The 18197-nt window shown below is 39.2% G+C and overlaps 1 protein-coding gene across 6 annotated transcripts in view; it reads left to right on the forward strand.

The window, feature by feature from the left end:
• LOC137259952 (leucine-rich repeat-containing protein 71-like) overlaps positions 1-18197 on the forward strand; it is a 64887-nt gene that overhangs the window by 28269 nt on the left and 18421 nt on the right. For 3 of the 6 annotated variants that reach the window (XM_067797607.1, XM_067797608.1, XM_067797612.1), the window contains exons 4-13: positions 164-289; positions 1085-1160; positions 4407-4481; positions 7158-7232; positions 8365-8524; positions 8965-9048; positions 9846-9935; positions 10851-10964; positions 11999-12074; positions 17627-17644. In XM_067797607.1, coding sequence (XP_067653708.1) covers positions 164-289; positions 1085-1160; positions 4407-4481; positions 7158-7232; positions 8365-8524; positions 8965-9048; positions 9846-9935; positions 10851-10964; positions 11999-12074; positions 17627-17644 — 894 coding nt within the window. The remainder of the gene's footprint in view (positions 1-163; positions 290-1084; positions 1161-4406; positions 4482-7157; positions 7233-8364; positions 8525-8964; positions 9049-9845; positions 9936-10850; positions 10965-11998; positions 12075-17626; positions 17645-18197) is intronic. The other 3 variants (XM_067797610.1, XM_067797611.1, XM_067797613.1) reach the window with 1 other exon arrangement.

Raw genomic sequence — 18197 nt, forward strand, 5'->3', positions numbered from 1 at the left:
GATTGTAGCTTAGGATGTTCAGTCACAGGATTGTCAGGTCCAGACTCAAATATATTTACAGACAGCTGTGATGTTACTGGAATAGTTGTGCTGAGTTTGGTTTAAAAAACAAACAAAAAGGGTTGTGTAACTGTCACTGAATTTACTATTTGCCGGCTTGCAGAACCCATGGAGCCTCCTCCCAAGACATACACTGTGAAAGACAAGTTTGAGTACTTCAAGCCATCCATACAGGTCGAGATGGACAACCCTGACAAGATGGACACTGTCACTGAAATATACATCCGTGGTGGGTATATGTGGACACTGTCACTGAAATATACATCTGTAGTGTATATTTCATCTGTAGTGGACACGGTCACTGAAATATATATTTGTTGTGGATATATATTATCACTGTCACTGAGAAATATATACTCTTCAAAAATAGTAGGGGATCCTGAACTTTCAACTTTGAAAGGAAGTCTAAATGTTAACAAACATTTCAAGGATGGACATCTTACGAATGCACTGCCATTTCCCTCTATTACCACCCCAAAGCGCAATGCATGAAATGCATGTGCACAATGCAGTAGCCCCATACACGTGCATTGGGTCCCATTCTTGATTGGGTCCCATTCTTGAAAAGGAAAATCGTATTCAGGCAAATTATATGCCATACATCAATCTTCTTTCAAAAGCGACTACATTCCAAATAACCGTGGTTGTAAGGAAGTGCAAATGGTGATGCACTCTCAAAACATTCAATAATATCACATCAACATTGACTGACTCTGATAAATCTCCTAAATATTTTTATTCGTACATATAACAAATGAAGATACCCTGCCCTTTTTTGAAGAGTATAAATTCATGTGTTTGGAAAATGTGGACACTGTCAATGAGAAATATACATTCATATATGCTAACATTTCAGGGAAATGCAGTGTATTCACTGGTCAATGGACACTGAAGTAACAGGCTGTATATAGTTGATGTTGAGAGTAGTTTGTCAGAAGATGGCATGTGAGCAAGCTCTGATGCAGGGTGTGTATAAGGGAGGCTGTGTAGGACAAGGGAGGTAAACTATGGTTTCTGGTTCCAGGTTGGAAGGTTGACGAATGTATGATGAACATATTCAAACAGTGCTGGCCGGCCATGGAGAGGTTACATACAATCAAGTGAGTCGGTTATTTCAACAATTTATTGAAATTGAAAATGTGTTATCCAATAGCTGTTGCTATATGCAGCTTTGACTAAGGGACCATTCATGATTAAAGACTAGGGCTGGAGTGATAGTGGCTCTTAAGGAGAAGCGTGTATCCCCTATAATTTATGTACAAAGTAACTGATCCCACTGCATGTCATGTACAAAATCAGTGACGATCCCCCAAGTACACAGAGATGCCAACCTCTACAATATTATCATTGTCAGTACAGATTTTAACTTCAGACGACGCCAATATAAGTCCACTAGATATCCTAAAAAAATTTGACGAAAATTCATTAAAATTCGGATATGTAAACAAAAACATTCACATACCTTCCATTCATCAGATTTAATGACGTATTTGAACTGCATAGCCAAGAGAGTGCCTCAACCAGACTTGAAGGGATTGTTGAAGGGTTTGACAGCCCATCAACAAAGTTGTACTGTTTTCTTTTTGAAAAGTGCCCTGCCTGTGTTTGACAATCTGAACAAATTCCTGCAAAATGATGCTTCTTGTATTCATCTGTTGAGATGGAAGTTGCTTGGATTGCTTAGCAAATTGTGCATCATGTTTTTGAAAAGAAACAATTTCCAAAGCAAGGTGTTTAGCTGACATTGATTTTTCTGAAAGAAAGAATCAGAGGAAAAGAGAGGAAGTTGTTATAGGCTCAAAGGCCAGGCAGTATCTTCAAGAACAGATCAAGTCTCACAAGATGAAACAGCATGAAGAAGATGCCTTTTTCAAGAGTGTGTGAGGATTTTATACCTCTGCCTGCCAGTACATTGCGAAGAAATTCTCATAGTCTGATGACATTCCTCTTCATGCTCAAGTTGCAGACATCACTTTAAGGAAGACTGCATCTTTTGATCTTTTGATGTATTTTGCTAGCAAGTTTTCAAATCTGTTTGACACAGACTCCAATGTGTCTTGCTCAGATGTCCAGGAATTACAATTTATAAGATTTCAAGTTGACAAGTTTGGTGATGAAATTACCACTGCTGACAGAACTGATGTTCAGTGGTCACTGATAGAACAGATACCAGAAAAGGAATTTTAGTGCAGTCATGAAATGTATAGTGACTATGCCACATTCATTGAGTGAAAGTAACAGAGTCGTCCGCGTAGTCAGAAAGAATTGCACTGAATTCAGACCAAATATACCAAATATACCAAATATACCAGTGTTGAGGTCCTTTCCTGTCTAATGGTACAAAACTGTCAAGCCATAGCTGATGGTGCATGTGACAAAACAAGGCTTATCCTAAACAGGCACTCAAAAAGTAAGGAGTTGTGTGTATGTACAAACACTTCTATCCATCCTGTCAGGGTTGTCCCCATGATACTGTGAGAAGAAACTGGACTGTCCCTCTTTATTAATATTGGTTGCACTACACCCTTCATTGTCATAAGGCATTTTGAAATTGACAGTTTTGTCAACAGTAGATTTCTCAAAACAACCAAACTATTTCTGAGAAGAGGGTGAAATAAAGGTGCACCTCTTTCTCTCAAAGGAGATCTAACAACTGCATCAGTTAAAGAAGTGAAGCTTGGTGACAATGCTGACAAATCAATAGAGGCATCAGTATGTTTAATGAGGGTAGAACAATTAACTACTGTTCCGTTATCATCAGATGACATGAAATGACATATAGTAGGTACAAACAATAGTCACAAAATAGATAAAAGTCAGATTCAGAGTTTCACAGTACACAAGCTAAACATTCACTTAACAGGAAAGTTACTAATCACACAAGTAGTCTGCTGGATGGGTGGAGGGGTGGGTGGGTGGGTGTGGGGTGTGGGGTGTGGGGTGTGGGGTGTGGGGTGTGGGGTGTGGGGTGTGGGGTGTTTGTCCCGCTGAAACTGTCCAACACCAGGAAATCAACAACACTGTTCTGGTAGTGACCACACTGTCCAGGAAATCAAAAGTCCAGGGCCCTGTAGAGGTAATGGTCACTGTGAGGAATGGGGAAAGGTCTGGCTTAAGGTTTAACAGGGTAAATTGTTATTGTTCACGATCAGACATGTGGAGAGGTCTTCACATTGTTTAAGGGCTAAATTCAGTACTTCAGGACATAACCTCCCATGAATGGCAACAGTTTCTTCCAGATCCACATAGCACATACCCATAGCAGTAGAAACAGTTCATGTACCTCTCACTGGGCAAGAAGAAATTTGAATTAAATGCTGATAACTGGGGTTTCTACTGTGGGAGGTATGTGAAGGTAAAGTTTCACTCTTGATTAATATCATATTATTTTTCTCAGAATCTGTCATGATTTAGATTATTTAGTTGACTACTAATTTTATGGTCCAACTACTAATTTTGAACGTTGAAACTACTATTTGCAACACTTTGGGTTTGGCATCTCAGAGTACATGTGTACCACTACCTCCACAGAATAAAATGGGTTCCCCCTGAAAATCATCATCATCATTATCAAAACCATCTCCAACCACTGAAAATGTAACTGGAGGTTTCAAACCTTATTCTTAACACAACACAAGGACCGCAAGGGTAGATCCAGGAATTTTGAAAAGGGGCTCTGTGTGTGTGAGTGCATGTGTGCATGTGTGCATGTGTGCGTGTGTGCATGTGTTTTTTCACTGATACACTATTAAGACTGCAACATATGTCATATTTGGGATTTCTCTTGCTCAGTAAAGTACAAATTCTAGTACTTTTTTTGTTGAGTCCCATGCATGAACCCGCACCCTCAGAGTCAGGCACCTAATCGCCAGCACACAAAGTCAGCTGCCTAACCGGCTCGGCCACCGCGACTTCCACAAAAATGAAAGTTGGACAACTGGTAGTCTAGACTGCGTACTTTGTGTACCCCTCTGATAAGTGTGAACTGGCATGGCTCCCACGGCCGAAAGCTGTGATTACGCTATGCCATTTAGGAAGTGGTCAAATGCAACATATGTCTTATTTGGGATTTCACTTCCTCTTTGTGTGCTGGCGATTAGGTGCCTGACTCTAGAAGTACTAGAACTTGTACTTTACTGAGGAAGTGAAATCCCAAATATGACATATGTTGCATTTGACCACTACCTAAATGGCATCGTGTAACCACTATTAAGACTGCGGAAGACTCTGAAGACCGTTGAACACTACAGAGACAGTATTTTGCACACACTTTCCATTATTTGTCCACAACTTTATGGGGAGATTATTCGTTTGTATATATGTCCTGTTTCTGATTCTGTTCCCAGTTTATGGCAGGTTGGACTGACTGGAGAGACTGTGGCCATCTTGGCGTCCTTCATGCCACTCTGTATGAATCTCAAGTAAGTAGTGATGGTAGATGTTTGCCTCCGGGATTCACCTCTGTGGGGATTCCAGGGTACCATACTTCCTTAGCAATCAGTGTTGCTGTATGTGTGATGGATCAGTGACTTCTTTCATTGTGTGTTACTGTATCCTGATTGTGTTGTGTGTTGCTCATTTTATTAATCATTGGTTTTTCTGGTTTCTTAGACGCCTATCACAGATGCATTTTCATGGGGTGGGGTGTTTCTGGAGCATAACTCAAAAACTTTTTAATATCTTTCAACAAAACTTGGTATAAATGTGAGGCAGATCCCAGAGTTGTGCTCTTTGCTATTTGCAGGTTTTTGTCACTTCTATTTTTCCTGGTTTCCATGAAAACAGTTCAGACTTAGTCCAAAAAAATTGTCACGCTGGACTTTAAGTAACTGTCTGTTGATTTGTTCTTTCAAATATGTGGGGGATATGTTATCTTCTGATGACTCTTGTTTTATGTAGGTGAAAATGTTGATAAGGGGGCTGTGGATTATCATTGGCTGATCCTAAATGTGACACAGAATGACACTGTTCTGACTGGCTATGTGGAATTTGGCAACTTGAGTGAGTGAGCGAGTGAGTGAGTGAGCGAGTGAGTCTAGTGTTACGCCACTTGTAGCAATATTTCAACAATATCACAGCAGTTGATACCAGTAATTAGCCTTCACACAATGTACCCATGTGAGGAATCGAACCCTGGCCTTTGGCGTGATGAGTAAACACTTTAACCACAAGGTTACTCCAATGCCCTGGGTTCAAGAAACACTGCACAAACTCACTATAGGTTATGATAACTTAGTACAGTCAAGCTGCGTTTGATTCAAGCTGTTAACTATCTTGTTTACTGTACACACACATCAGTTGTTGATTCATTAATCCGATTGTTCAGTCTCTGATTCCAAACATCAGTTATCGGTAATGGATTAGCTAACTGTGCTTGCTTTTGGTTCATTAATCCTGGCTGTACATACTGTATCCATATTGCCAAACAATAGCTAGCCTCACTGGTATCTTCCCATTACGACTACTCCCAGTTTGACTGCAGATGAACATAAACATATGATGGAGCACCCCCACGTGTAATAATGTACTGTACATGTACAGCTGATTATTCCCAGTTTGTCTACTCTTTAACCCAATTACAACCCAAGCAGTGATATATGTATATAATTGTTATATATGTATATGATTGTTATATATGTATATAATTAGTCAGAAATAAGGCAGGTTTCCTTGTTTGGTTGTGGACATGAAAATTTACACCAAAATGAGATCACACATGTAACTACTTGTAAGCGCAGATAGATTCTGCCTGATTCGCCATGAACCGTAATAAGATGTAGAATTGCCAATTTTACGAACTTCAAAACACACCAGCCATATTTGGAACAAGTATATCAAAGCACAAAAACTTGCAAAGTTACATAATTTTTCCATATATCTTTTAAGATACAGCCATAATTTTGATTGATATACATCATTATTACTGCTTTATTGATTACAAGTTTCAACAACACTCAAATATTGTATGAATCTGGTATAGCTATAATTGTTTATAAATGTCGGTGGAACAGGCTACCAGATGGAAGGGAGGGAGCTAGTAATTAATGACCACTTGACTGGAACAGGTTGTGTATTGGACGGGTAGTCACACTGGGAGTAGTCATAATGGGAATGAACTACCTCATGTTTGGTAAACATCAGTGACAATTAATATGAGCTGAACAAGTAATGAGTTTGTGATTTCAATAATTAAGAAGTTACACTTTGTGTTAGTTTGAGCAAAACCTGTAATAGTTGTTTTTTTATATAAAAATACACACCATGTCAAAGTAAGATCAGCCTCATTTGTTACTTGTCAATCACAATGACAAAAAATATCCAAGGTGTTATGTGTAATAAGGTCTTTGATACATGTATGCATTGCTTTGTCTCTGTCAGATGGGTGAAAGGGAAGCAACAGTGCTGTAGTGTGGTGTACTGGACTTGTTTCAGCAAACTGAACATTTCAGTATTGGATCATCTTTTATGAACAATGGCACTGTTTGGATTAATGTGTCCTGACTGTCTGTGATCAGCAACTAGGTGGATTCTGTGCAGTCGTACCTAGCAGGGAATGCTGCTCACTATATCGACCAGTGGTTTGTGTGACCTTGACTTGGGTATATATATGTGAAACACACAGCAGCAATACTACTTACTTTCATGTGAAACAACCACAGACATTGCACGACCTACATTTGATACTGAATCTGTCAGTGCTAGATATGTTTGTCTTTTGCTTGATGTGTTGGGTGAGGGACTGTAGATAAGATTGTAGTTTGATATGTAGGATGAGGGACTGTAGATGACATTGTCTGTTGCTTGATACGTTGGGTGGGGGACAATAGATAAGATTATAGCTTGATATGTAGAATGACGGACTGTAGATGAGATTGTTTGTTGCTTGATATATTTGGTGAGGGACTGTAGTTGAGATTGTAGCTTGATATGTTGTGTGAGGGACTGTAGATGAGGTTTTCTGTTGCTTGATATGTTGTGTGAGGGACTGTAGATGAGATTGTCTGTTTGCTTGATATGTTGTGTGAGGGACTGTAGATGAGATTGTCTGTTGCTTGATATGTTGTGTGAGGGACTGTAGATAAGATTGTCTTTTGTAGGAACCTGATCCTGGATGGGAACTGTATACAGGAAGGTGAAGAGAACTGGCATCTGTTGGTGGATGATGACAGCAGGTAAGGGGATGTGCATTGGGGTGGGGGTGTAAGGAGGAGAGACAGCACCAGTAGAAGACCTTTCCCCTTTCCTTTCCTCCTCCCTCCTTGTTTTTTCTCTCCTTCCTTTCCCCTTTCTCATCTGCTTTCTCTTCTTCCTCCTCTCTTACTTCTCTTCTCCCTTCTCTTCCTCCTTTGCTTCCTACTTTTCTTCCTTTTCTCTTTTCTCTGCTTCTTCCTCCTCCACTTCATCCAGTTAATGCTTTTCCCTTTCCACCTCTTCCTCCACTGCATCTTCTTTCTCCTAGTCTTTTTCCCTTTCCTCTGCTCCTTCCTCCTCTTCTTCCTTTTCCCCTTGCCCCCTTTCCCTCTGCTTTTTCCTTCCCTTCTTCTGTTTCCCCTGCCATGCTTCTTCCTCCCCTCCTCCACAGTTTCCTCTTTTCCCTCCCCTCTTCCTTCTCTTCTTCCAATCTCCTTTCCTCCTCTGCATCCTCCTCTTCTTCCTCCTCATCTACTTACATTCCCTTTGGTTGACACTTGGTTGACGCATGTCAAGATACTCCAATTGCATAGTTTGACGCTCATGCTGTTAATCACTAGATTGTCTGGTCCAGTCTTGATTATTTACAGATCACCACCACATCTCCTCCTCCTCATCTCTTCCTCCATCTCTTCTTTCCCTCTATGTCCATCTCCTCCTTTTCTTTCCCTCCCTCTTCCTCCTCTTCTTTCCCCCTATGACCATCTCTTTTTCTTCCCCTCCCTTTTCCTCATCTCTTCCTCCTTCTCTTCTTTCCCACTATGTCCATCTCCTTTTCTTCCCCTCCCTCTTCCTCATTTCTTCCTCCTTCTCTTCTTTCCCTCTATGTCCATCTCCTCCTTTTCTTCCCCTCCCTCTTCCTCATCTCTTCCTCCATCTCTTCTTTCCCTTTATGTCCATCTCCTCCTTTTCTTCCCCTCCCTCTTGCTCCATCTCTTCCTCTATCTTCTGTTCTTCCTTCTCATCTTTGTAGTCATCCATTGACACCATTTGGTTTTGATACTTGTGTAGAGATCTCTCACCTAAATTAGCCAAAACTGTTATATTTCGTAGATTCGTTGACAAATCATGTAGCCAAGCTTACTCACTCACTCGCTCACTCCTTCCTTTCAGTGTTCAGCTTCTCTCACTCCAACATTGCGCTGTCTCTGACGCAGCTGCTGAGGATATTGGCAAGGCTCTGGGTACTGCCAAACGCTTCAACACAAAGCTCTTGTCTCTCAACCTGGCCGGTAACCGAATTACAGACGTTGGTGCAGAGCATCTAGCTGGGGTAATTTCTGGAGAAATCTCACATGTAACGGATAAAGGGTGTGTCGGTGTGGGTGTATCGGTGTGGGTAGTTGTGTGGGTGGGAAATGTTCAATGATTGAAGGGAGATAACTCTATTCATGTTGTACATATGTTGAATGTGTGAAGGTGACAAAACTATCTACTATTATTAACCCATTACCTGTCATAGAGGGGACTAACAGGATGAGGTGGTCAGGTTGTGTGTATCAATGTTTATGCTGTTGATCACTGGATAGTTTGGTTCAGACATCATAAATTACAGCCGCAGCTGTTATTGAATGTTGTGTAAAACTGAACTCATTCACTAATCACTGGATTGTCTGGCTCTAACTTGAGTTTTTACAAACTGTCATACAACAAAAGAACAAATAACAAAGCTGGTATCATCATGATGACAGTGTTCTCTGTTCTGTGTTCCAGGGACTGAGGATGAACAGGACACTGCTATCTCTCTCCCTGGCCAACAACCATATCGGAGATAAGGGTGTGAAGAAAATAGCAGAGGTCAGTGTGCTTGGCTTCACTAGGTTCAAAGGTCACATAATATCAGACACGTTCTCTTGTTATGATTGTGATACAGAATATGTACATAGTGGATGTATGGGCACAGTTACACTGTTTGAAGACTTCGGTGGGGCAGTGTGCGAAATAGCCACTTGTGGCCCACTAGTCTGTAGCTAGTAAAAATCAAGTCAGGCTAGTAAATCGTGAAAGTCCTTGGCCCAACTTGCTCGTGAAATTTTCATGGGGTCATTTTTTCAATATATCACTCACGGACATATCAGCAGCTTAATGAATAAGCCCATGTCTACATTCAAATTTCAGACTAGTGACATATTTTGTGGGCTGGGAACTTTCAGGCATAGCTAGCAAAATGTTTAAAGTGTTTCACAGACTGGAAGTGGCGGTGTTTCATGCATGGGGTTAAGATGCCTGAATATAGTTCTGTCGGTGTAACTTTTAGATTCTCCTGAGGATGTCACCCAGCGTCCGATTGTCAGTGTTGAAGAAATTATGGGGGTCACCTAAAACATTTAGAATATAGGGGCTGTTTGTGTGATGTACTTCATTCTCTATTAAAAAGAAGTAGGGGATATTCCATTTTGCGAGCATACCACCAGCCAGTGTCAATGTGTATGAAAAAAAGTAATATCTGTTTCCTCATTAACTTAATCATCTGCATGTTATCAATCTTGTAAATGCATTGTCCCCTACATTTTTTGAATGGTATTGAGTTAAAGATTTTACAAGGGGTCACCTTGTGAGTGGGATTACTGGTATAGGATGTATTTTGTTTGTAGGCTCTGTCTCGTTTTCCTTTGACACATGAAGAGGTGGTGGAACGTCGTCGTCTCATCTCAGAGAAAGGTTCTCCAGAGAGAAATAAATCTGTAAGTAATAATAATAGTTAGTACTCCCTTCTTATTCACAAAAACACCCACTAATGCATGGCCACAGCACTACATTGGAAACCTGGCCTAGTGGATCAGTGTGCACTAAATTCTCATTCTCAAATCCCTGTGGAGTATCAACCTTTCAGAGATTAAGAAATCTTTCAATTACTGCCCTCTTTTCCAACTTATCCATTCACTGCTGGAGAACAGGGGAATGTTTCTGAGAAAGTCATTCAGGAGGGTACAGATGATGGGGATTATCTATAGTACGATGAGAAAGTTGACCTGAGGAGATATGGTGTGTTTCCGTTGTGTCAGGATTAAAGCATAAGAAAGTGTCATAGGTACATGATTACCCATCCACCAACTCTCCTTTACACATGTTACCTTTGAGAAATCGAAATCGAAATCGAGAATCTACTATTTGTAAGATGAATTACCTCCCTTTGATAGGTCTTTGTTGACTGCCTGTAAGACTGTTAGACTGTAAGGCTGTAAGACTGTATGGCTGTAAAAGTGTAAGACTGTAAGACTGTTAGGCTGTAAGACTGTAAGACTGTAAGACTGTATGACTGTAAGGCTCTAAGGCTGTTGGGTGTATAGATGATGGGGCATTCACTGGTACATTCTGAAAGTTAGAGTGAGTTTTAGTAATACTTGTGCAAACAAAATAATGATCATTTGTTAAACAAGTTTTTATTTTTAGGGTGGGGGGGCAAAATTATGAGACAAATCTTCAGAGTTGGTCCGTTGATTTTATGTGACTGTGCAAAATTTGGTTTTGTTGGAAGTATTGGATTTTGTGGTAGTGAACAATTCATCGGTCTCAATGAAATCAAACGGATTGCGGTTGATATTCAATGGTGTCAGCATGCTTGTGTTCACTGTTCACTGTGCACTGTTCACCCCTAGCCACCACCGAGTCGCAGAGCAGATTCCAAGGACCGTCCTGGCAGTGTACGTAGCAGCTCTCACACAGACAAGGACAAGTCTAAGAGAGACAAGCCATCTGCCAAAAAAAATAAGGTACCTCCCTGACTTTGGACTCTTGCAGTCAACTGATATGTGTCAAATGTAGTGTTCCAGTATTGTATTAGTACTGAAAAGGGTAAAAGTACTGGTATACAAGCTGGTAATACAGTACAGGTTGTACACTATTGGTATTACAGTATTGGTAATATAGTACTGGTAATACAATACTGGTTTTCAAGCTGGTAATACATCATTGTAATACAATACTGGTAATACAGCATTGGTAATGCAGTACTGGTTATGCAGTGCTGATGTTCAAGCTGGTAATACAGCATTGGTAATGCAGTACCAGGGGTTCAAAAATATTTTGAAAAGCCACTGGCCACAGGACAAGTGACTTCAAGAAAGTAACATGTCCAGACTAATTTTCCACTTGCCCTGATTTTATGCCAATGCGTGATGTTAATGTTTACTGGACTATTTATCTAAGAGTGATAATTTCACTCTCTACTAGCTCTATTTTATTGTTAGTGCTAACTTAAATAGGTGCATTATGAGCAGATATGAAATGAAATCCAAGATTATTTGCATTTTGAAACCATAAGTGTAAATTATCTAGTAGTCAGCGAACAAGTCGGGCAATGGGATTTTTTAACCCTTGAGTACTGGTAAATACAACATTGGAAATGCGGTGCTGTTAATATAGTACTGGAATTGAAGCTGGTAATACGTCACTGTAATACTGTCTGGTAATGCAGTATTGGTAATATGGTATTGATAATACAGTGATGGTGATACCGTAATGGTAATACAATAATGGTTATACAATACTGGTGATACAATCTTGATAATACAGTACTGGTGATAGAATGTTGGTAATACCGTACTGATGATACAATATGGTAATAAAGTACTGTTGATACAAACATGGATAAAAGTGTTAGTAGAGCAGTTAGTTGCTGTACAGTTGCATAAGTTCAGACATGGATGATATATGAGTATACTGACCAGTTGCACGAGTTTTCATACTATACTGACAGTGTTAGATATAAGAGTACAAGGATTGTAACACTTGCCACGCTTTGCAGGACCCCAAAGCCAAAGAGGAGGACAAGAAGGGAGGGACAAAGAAAGAAAAAGATGACAAAGGCGGCACCAAGAAAGGTAGGTCTTGTGTTCTGATGTTCCTGTATTAGTCAGAACTACCTACCTGTGCCAGATGTAGTGTACATTAGCAGGACATATGCAGTGATGGTATTCATTGTCATTTTGTCATAGCTAATTATTTGTGTGTGGAGCTAATTTTTATTTTTAATCGTTTATTCCGTTTACTGCTTCTATGAATGTGTCATTGTTTTTTAGGGTTAGTTTTGTAATTTGTTCACAATATTGAAAAAGCTTTTCACCAATTACAGCTGACCAAGCTCTGTATTCCTTATATCTGTATGACCCTGAGCATGATGGCTGATGCCATAAAAGGTGTACCACTAACTACATTCCAGGGATATATATTTAGGACATACTGGTAACATTAACTTTGAGATCTTTTGAAACAGAATCTGTTGTGATGATCTGATGGTTTTATTTAGGTGTTTTCAAATCGTTTATTGGACAGTTGATGTTTGAAAGTAAGTTGTGCATGACAAGTTAGATTTCTGAACTGTCACTCGCTCGCTCTATTGACAAGAGTCCTTGAGATTCTGATTTAGTTTCCTGTTTGTCCCTATACATTAGCTGAACACTAACAGGTCAACTCTCACAGGGATTTATCTAGATCAAGGTGCAGTTGTACAAAGCGATATTAGCACTAAGGTGACAGTCTTAGCATGAAGGTGATTGTGACACAGACCTTAACATAGACTTACGACAGTCTCGGCATGAAGGTGATCATAACGTTCAGACCTTAACATAGACCTATGACAGTCTTGGTATGAAGGTGATCATAACATTCAGACCTTAACATAGACCTATGACAGTCTTGGCATGAAGGTGATCATAACGTTCAGACCTTAACATAGACCTATGACAGTCTTGGCATGAAGGTGATCATAACATGCAGACCTTAACATAGACCTACGACAGTCTTGGCATGAAGGTGATCATAACACGCAGACCTTAACATAGACCTATGACAGTCTTGGCATGAAGGTGATCATAACATGCAGAGCTTAACATATGCAATAGTCTTAGTACTGAAGTCATTTTGTGCAACCCCACCTTGCTATAGTTGGCCTAAATGACTGCAACCAACGTCTGTAGAAGGTACATGTTGTCATTGTCAAATGACTGCCAGTTTTACGGCATCGTAGAGGGGTGTTTTATATTGCCGACAGTAGCTCCACAGAGAAGTTTAAATGGCTATAGTTGTTAGTTTTTCAGTCAAGTTAATTTAAAATATCACCAGCTTTAACAGAAATCCTTATTTTGAAAAGAATAGTTTCTTTTGGCTGCTAAGGTAATTAATTTTAAAATCCTAGATAAATCCCTGATGCTAATGATCCAGGTTGTTTTTAACATTCTTGCTTCTTCCTCAAAGTGAAGACAGCAAATTCCTATGATGCTAATGAAGACGCTCACTGAATAGGACTCCTGCAGTCTCTACTTTTCCTAAGAGGTCACTAAACTTATCTAATGAAGACACACCCGAATTGGACGCCATCAGTCTATGCTATTCTTAAACTAAACTTATCTGATGAAGATGTTCACTGAATAGGACTCCCCGATATAGACAATATTGCTATTAATGGGGAGAATTTTATTGTATTGTCACTGATGAAGCATTACATGTTAAAGATTTGATATGTTTACAACCTGCTCTACACAGGTCATTGTATTCCATTTGCATTGATTGATGCATATTCTGTTGATCACTGGATTGTCTGGTCCAGACTCTCTTATTTACAAACCATGGTGATATAGCTGGGATATTGTTGAGTGTGGTGTTAAACAGCAAACAAACAATTATCATAACAGACCTAAGTTATGCAAGATGTGCTATATTTGTTAGCAAGGTAATTTTCAGTTATGTAAGAGAAGAGCTACTTTATGGCCCAGTAAAACTGTAATGATGATATTTCAGCCCAGATGTTGTTATAGAACATTTCTCCAGGTGAGCAACCCAGACAAACCATTTACCAAAATTCCTTCACTAGAACATATTTGCTTCGAAACAGGTTGACAGCTTGAGGTAGAATCTGCAACAGTCTAATGCATGACTAGAGTTGAACTGGGTGGCTTTCTTGCATGACACGTTGTAGGTTTGGATGTAGAGTAGATGTACGGATTAGCTAACTTAATGGCACTAGCTGTCTGTCTGAGCAGTACATGGTTTGACTTGGATAAACACCAGTCTCTGGTGCCTGTAGATGGTTAGACAGTTTAGGTAACAGGCTTCTTTGGTTGAGAGACTGGAGATGTCACTGTGATGTCACTGTGGTGTCACTGTGATGTCACAGTGGTTTAGGAAGCAGTGTGCTGTGACTATTTCCAAGGGGAGATCTCATGATCTCAAGTAGTACCTCTTGTGGAGGTCAGATTGGGATGGTAACAAACGATACCAGACTTGGTCAAGGTTCAGTAGTTCAAGTCACACCTTGTTTTTATCTCGCTAAGCTTGCTATAAAGAAGTATTTTCTTAAATCTGCCTCAGGTTTAGAGTACAAATGAGGATATAGCTTAGACTACTTTTTAACAAAAATGTTTTCTTAATCATTTCTTCAATAGATATTATTTCAAAAAGTCACTGCTTTGGTTTACTGCAAGAAATTCAATAGAGTGAGTTTTAGACATGTACAGTGGCTGCAAGATGGGAAATAGATTCACAACTACAGGCAGAGTTATCTCCCTTCCACTGATAGTCTGATATGTAATCAATTTCCTGAACAGTTTAAAATACCTTGAGTATAGTGTATGTGGGACAGGTCAGTGTATGTCTTCTATGTAACATTTTTTTAAATAACAGCATTTGTTGGGTGTTTTCAGAATTAAATATCAGTAGATATTTATTGATAAATGTCAGCCTGCCACCATGCAATCCTGTGAACATATAAATGTGGGTCATTAGTTGAAGCAGCCATGTATGTACCTAGACTACTTTGTCTTTAGCATATTTGCAGCTTGGTTCAAACACTGTAACTTTTTAAGTCATTTACTTTTGCTTTGTAGAAAGTCCTTGCCACTTTTAGATATTTTTGCTGAAATCAGAGACCATATAATCTATTATATGGTCTCTGCTGAAATCTGTATTATTTCTTTTCTTTCAGTTTAAGTAAGTTTTTCACCCGTGTTTTTTGTTTTGGATATTCATTAGAATTAGACAGTTTGCTTTGTTTATTGTCTTTGAAATTGTTTTGTCATGGAAACACTTTGATTTGACTATATAGGTTATATTTTTTTATATATTTTGTATTTGTGTTTGGAACGTGGGATACACCACTTCTGTAGCTGACTGTCTTGTCCTGTACTCAGGCTGGAACACTTCTAGTTGTAGTTAGTTATTATTCCTGCTAGGAGTTGAACCGTGTGAACACGAGCGGTTTGGTGGACAGGTTCCGTGACCGGGGCCATCATGACCCGATGTTTGGATTGTTGCTCACAATGTCAGTCACTGGATTGTGTGGTCAAGGCTCAATACATGTGATTTACAGGCTGTTTTTTTATGGGTGAATATAGCTGAATACAATGTTATGAAGTTGTTATGATGTATGTCAGAGTTGTGTAATTAAGTTTCAGTCTAATAATCACAGTGTATTGATACTAATGTTTATTTTTTTTGCTTCCAATGTTACAATGTTCAGTCATTGAGAATGCCAATTCATGAGGCCCTGACTTTCAGTATTGACATGGAAGATATGGGATTGCCTGTCGTTGCTAGGGCAACAGCTACCCCACCTGAGTCAAGAAAGGGACGCCATGATTAACTGCATCATATATACATTGTCTTTGTCTTACTATTCTGAAAAAATACTGTCCATCAGACTGGACACTTCTTGGCTTCCTTTTTCAATACTGAAGCTATTGATTCAAAACATCCTTCAAAATTTATCGCAATAGTCAGAGGATCATTGTCAGTCATTCTTTCATCAAACACAGGCATCATGGGTTGAAATGAAACCAGCAAACAGCAAACACACCATGACAATACTGATGTCATGTTCTCCCATTGGGGAATGTATGTTGATGAATTTTAAGTTGAATTTATCATCGTTATCATTTTCTTTGCCATTAATATTTTCAGTGACCCTGTAGATAAAAATATGTAATGGGTTAGAAGATTAACAGACAGATGGTCTGTCCCAATGTGGGGTAGCATAGTGGTTGAAGTGTTTGCTTGTCATGCCAAAGACCTGGGTTTGATTCCCCTTATCTGTACAATGTGTGAAGCCCATTCTGGTATCTCCCGCATTAATATTTTTGAAATGTTGCTAACAGTGGCATAAAACCCAACTCACTCACTTACTCATGTTCCCTGATGTATTTGGAGTGGCGTCTGTTGTGGCGTCACTGAAGGAGATTCATTATGTACATGCTCTGTGTGCTTCTGTGTTTGTCAGTCACTGATCTGCTGATCTGACTGACCTAGTTAGGGACCTTCATCTTCATCTGAACACAGAGCCTCTCAATCTTCATTCAAATACAGATTTGTAACAAAACGAACAACCATACGACCACATGGAGAAATGTGAAATAAATGATTCCAAAACGATTATTTTCCAAATTGAGAGTGTGTTGCCGGATGATGATAGTTTTGGAACAGTCAGAGTCACAAAATTAAATGTAACTTTTAGGAGATAAACATCATGATTGTGTTGGCCAATTTCCAGGTGTTATTGAGTATTTGCAGCACAGGAAGACATTTGGGACCTGCAGCGTCAGCCGGAGGTTTCAAATGAAATATTCCTGTGCTGCAAATACTCAATAACACATGGGAATTGGCCAACTCATGATGTTTATCGACACTGTAAACAAAAAAGTAAACCAAAGGGTTAACTGTCTGCACTTGTTTATATCACGTACGGGTACAGCAGTGAAGTGTCATCAGCTAGCTGTTTCAGCTGGTTTTCACAGTAGCATCTGGACTTGCTTATTTGTGCTATCATTCTGACTTTATGTCACAATATGATTTGAATGACGTCATCACTGTTGATGACACAACAAAGCAATCAATACACAGCGAATATTCTTGCAGGGAATACCATTTGATCATGTTTTTCAACCAATCAGATTACAGTGGCTTTTAGTTTACAATGGTTTTTAAAGCCTGCTGCTTTTTAATGTCTGCTCCTTCTTGTCAGATGAATACTATGATCACTCAGGATAATGTTAAAGATTATAAACATTCATAATCTATGGCTGGGGGAGGTGTGTGTTTTATGGAGAAGAATGTATTATATGTACATATGACCCAAAGAAAACTAAAAATCATGTACAAATTAAGGGACGCCCTTGCATGTCATGTACATATCAGCGTACAAAAGTACTAATCATCTCATTGTTCATGTGTACGAAACTGATGACCCCCTGTAGCAGAACAAAATGGATATGAACCCCACTTAAAAGCATCATCGCCCCCAGAAATTATGAAAAATTAAATTAAATTGTGAAATTTTGTCAACTTGAAAAGTAAAGCATATCCCCATTGATATTCATGACCCCTAACTTTTGTTGTTGAGTATATGTGATTGACAACTAATGATGTTATTTCTTCTCTCCTCTAGAAGCCCGAGGCGCAAGAGGTTATGATCCTTTTCTACAGTTTTACTCCAGTTTAACTCCACATTGCTTTGAAGCTGTCCCTGTGCGAGTGATTCATCTACCCAACACGACACCTACATACAAATTGTTGAAGTGATAACAGTTTTTCTTCCGAAATTTTGTACAAAATATTAGTATTCAGGTGGCCCTATATTCCAAGTCGTCTGAAACTACTGTTCAGAGTTACCTCCCCTAAGTCTGCCAGTAACCTATAATCACATAGTGATTGATGGGTTTTGTTATTGTTATCTCAAGCGAAAAGACCTGATTTAGTGACAAGTTTCCAAAAGCAGGGATGTTAGTAAATCTGACTGTTGTGATCTCAATAAATGTCAACATTTCTTTGGCAGTAAACATTACTAGGGTTGTTCAGTAATTTATTGTGATGCATTGTCAACTTTAAATATCTATGATTGCATCAATATTCAAATAAAAAAATGGCAGCTTAACTATTTTAGCATGAATCTCATAACACTGATGATAAAACTGTGATTAGAACTTTCAAATATTAGATCATGCCATGCCTAAGGGATA

The sequence above is a fragment of the Haliotis asinina genome, chromosome 13 (genome assembly GCF_037392515.1).
Source record: "Haliotis asinina isolate JCU_RB_2024 chromosome 13, JCU_Hal_asi_v2, whole genome shotgun sequence".
NCBI lineage: Eukaryota > Metazoa > Mollusca > Gastropoda > Lepetellida > Haliotidae > Haliotis > Haliotis asinina.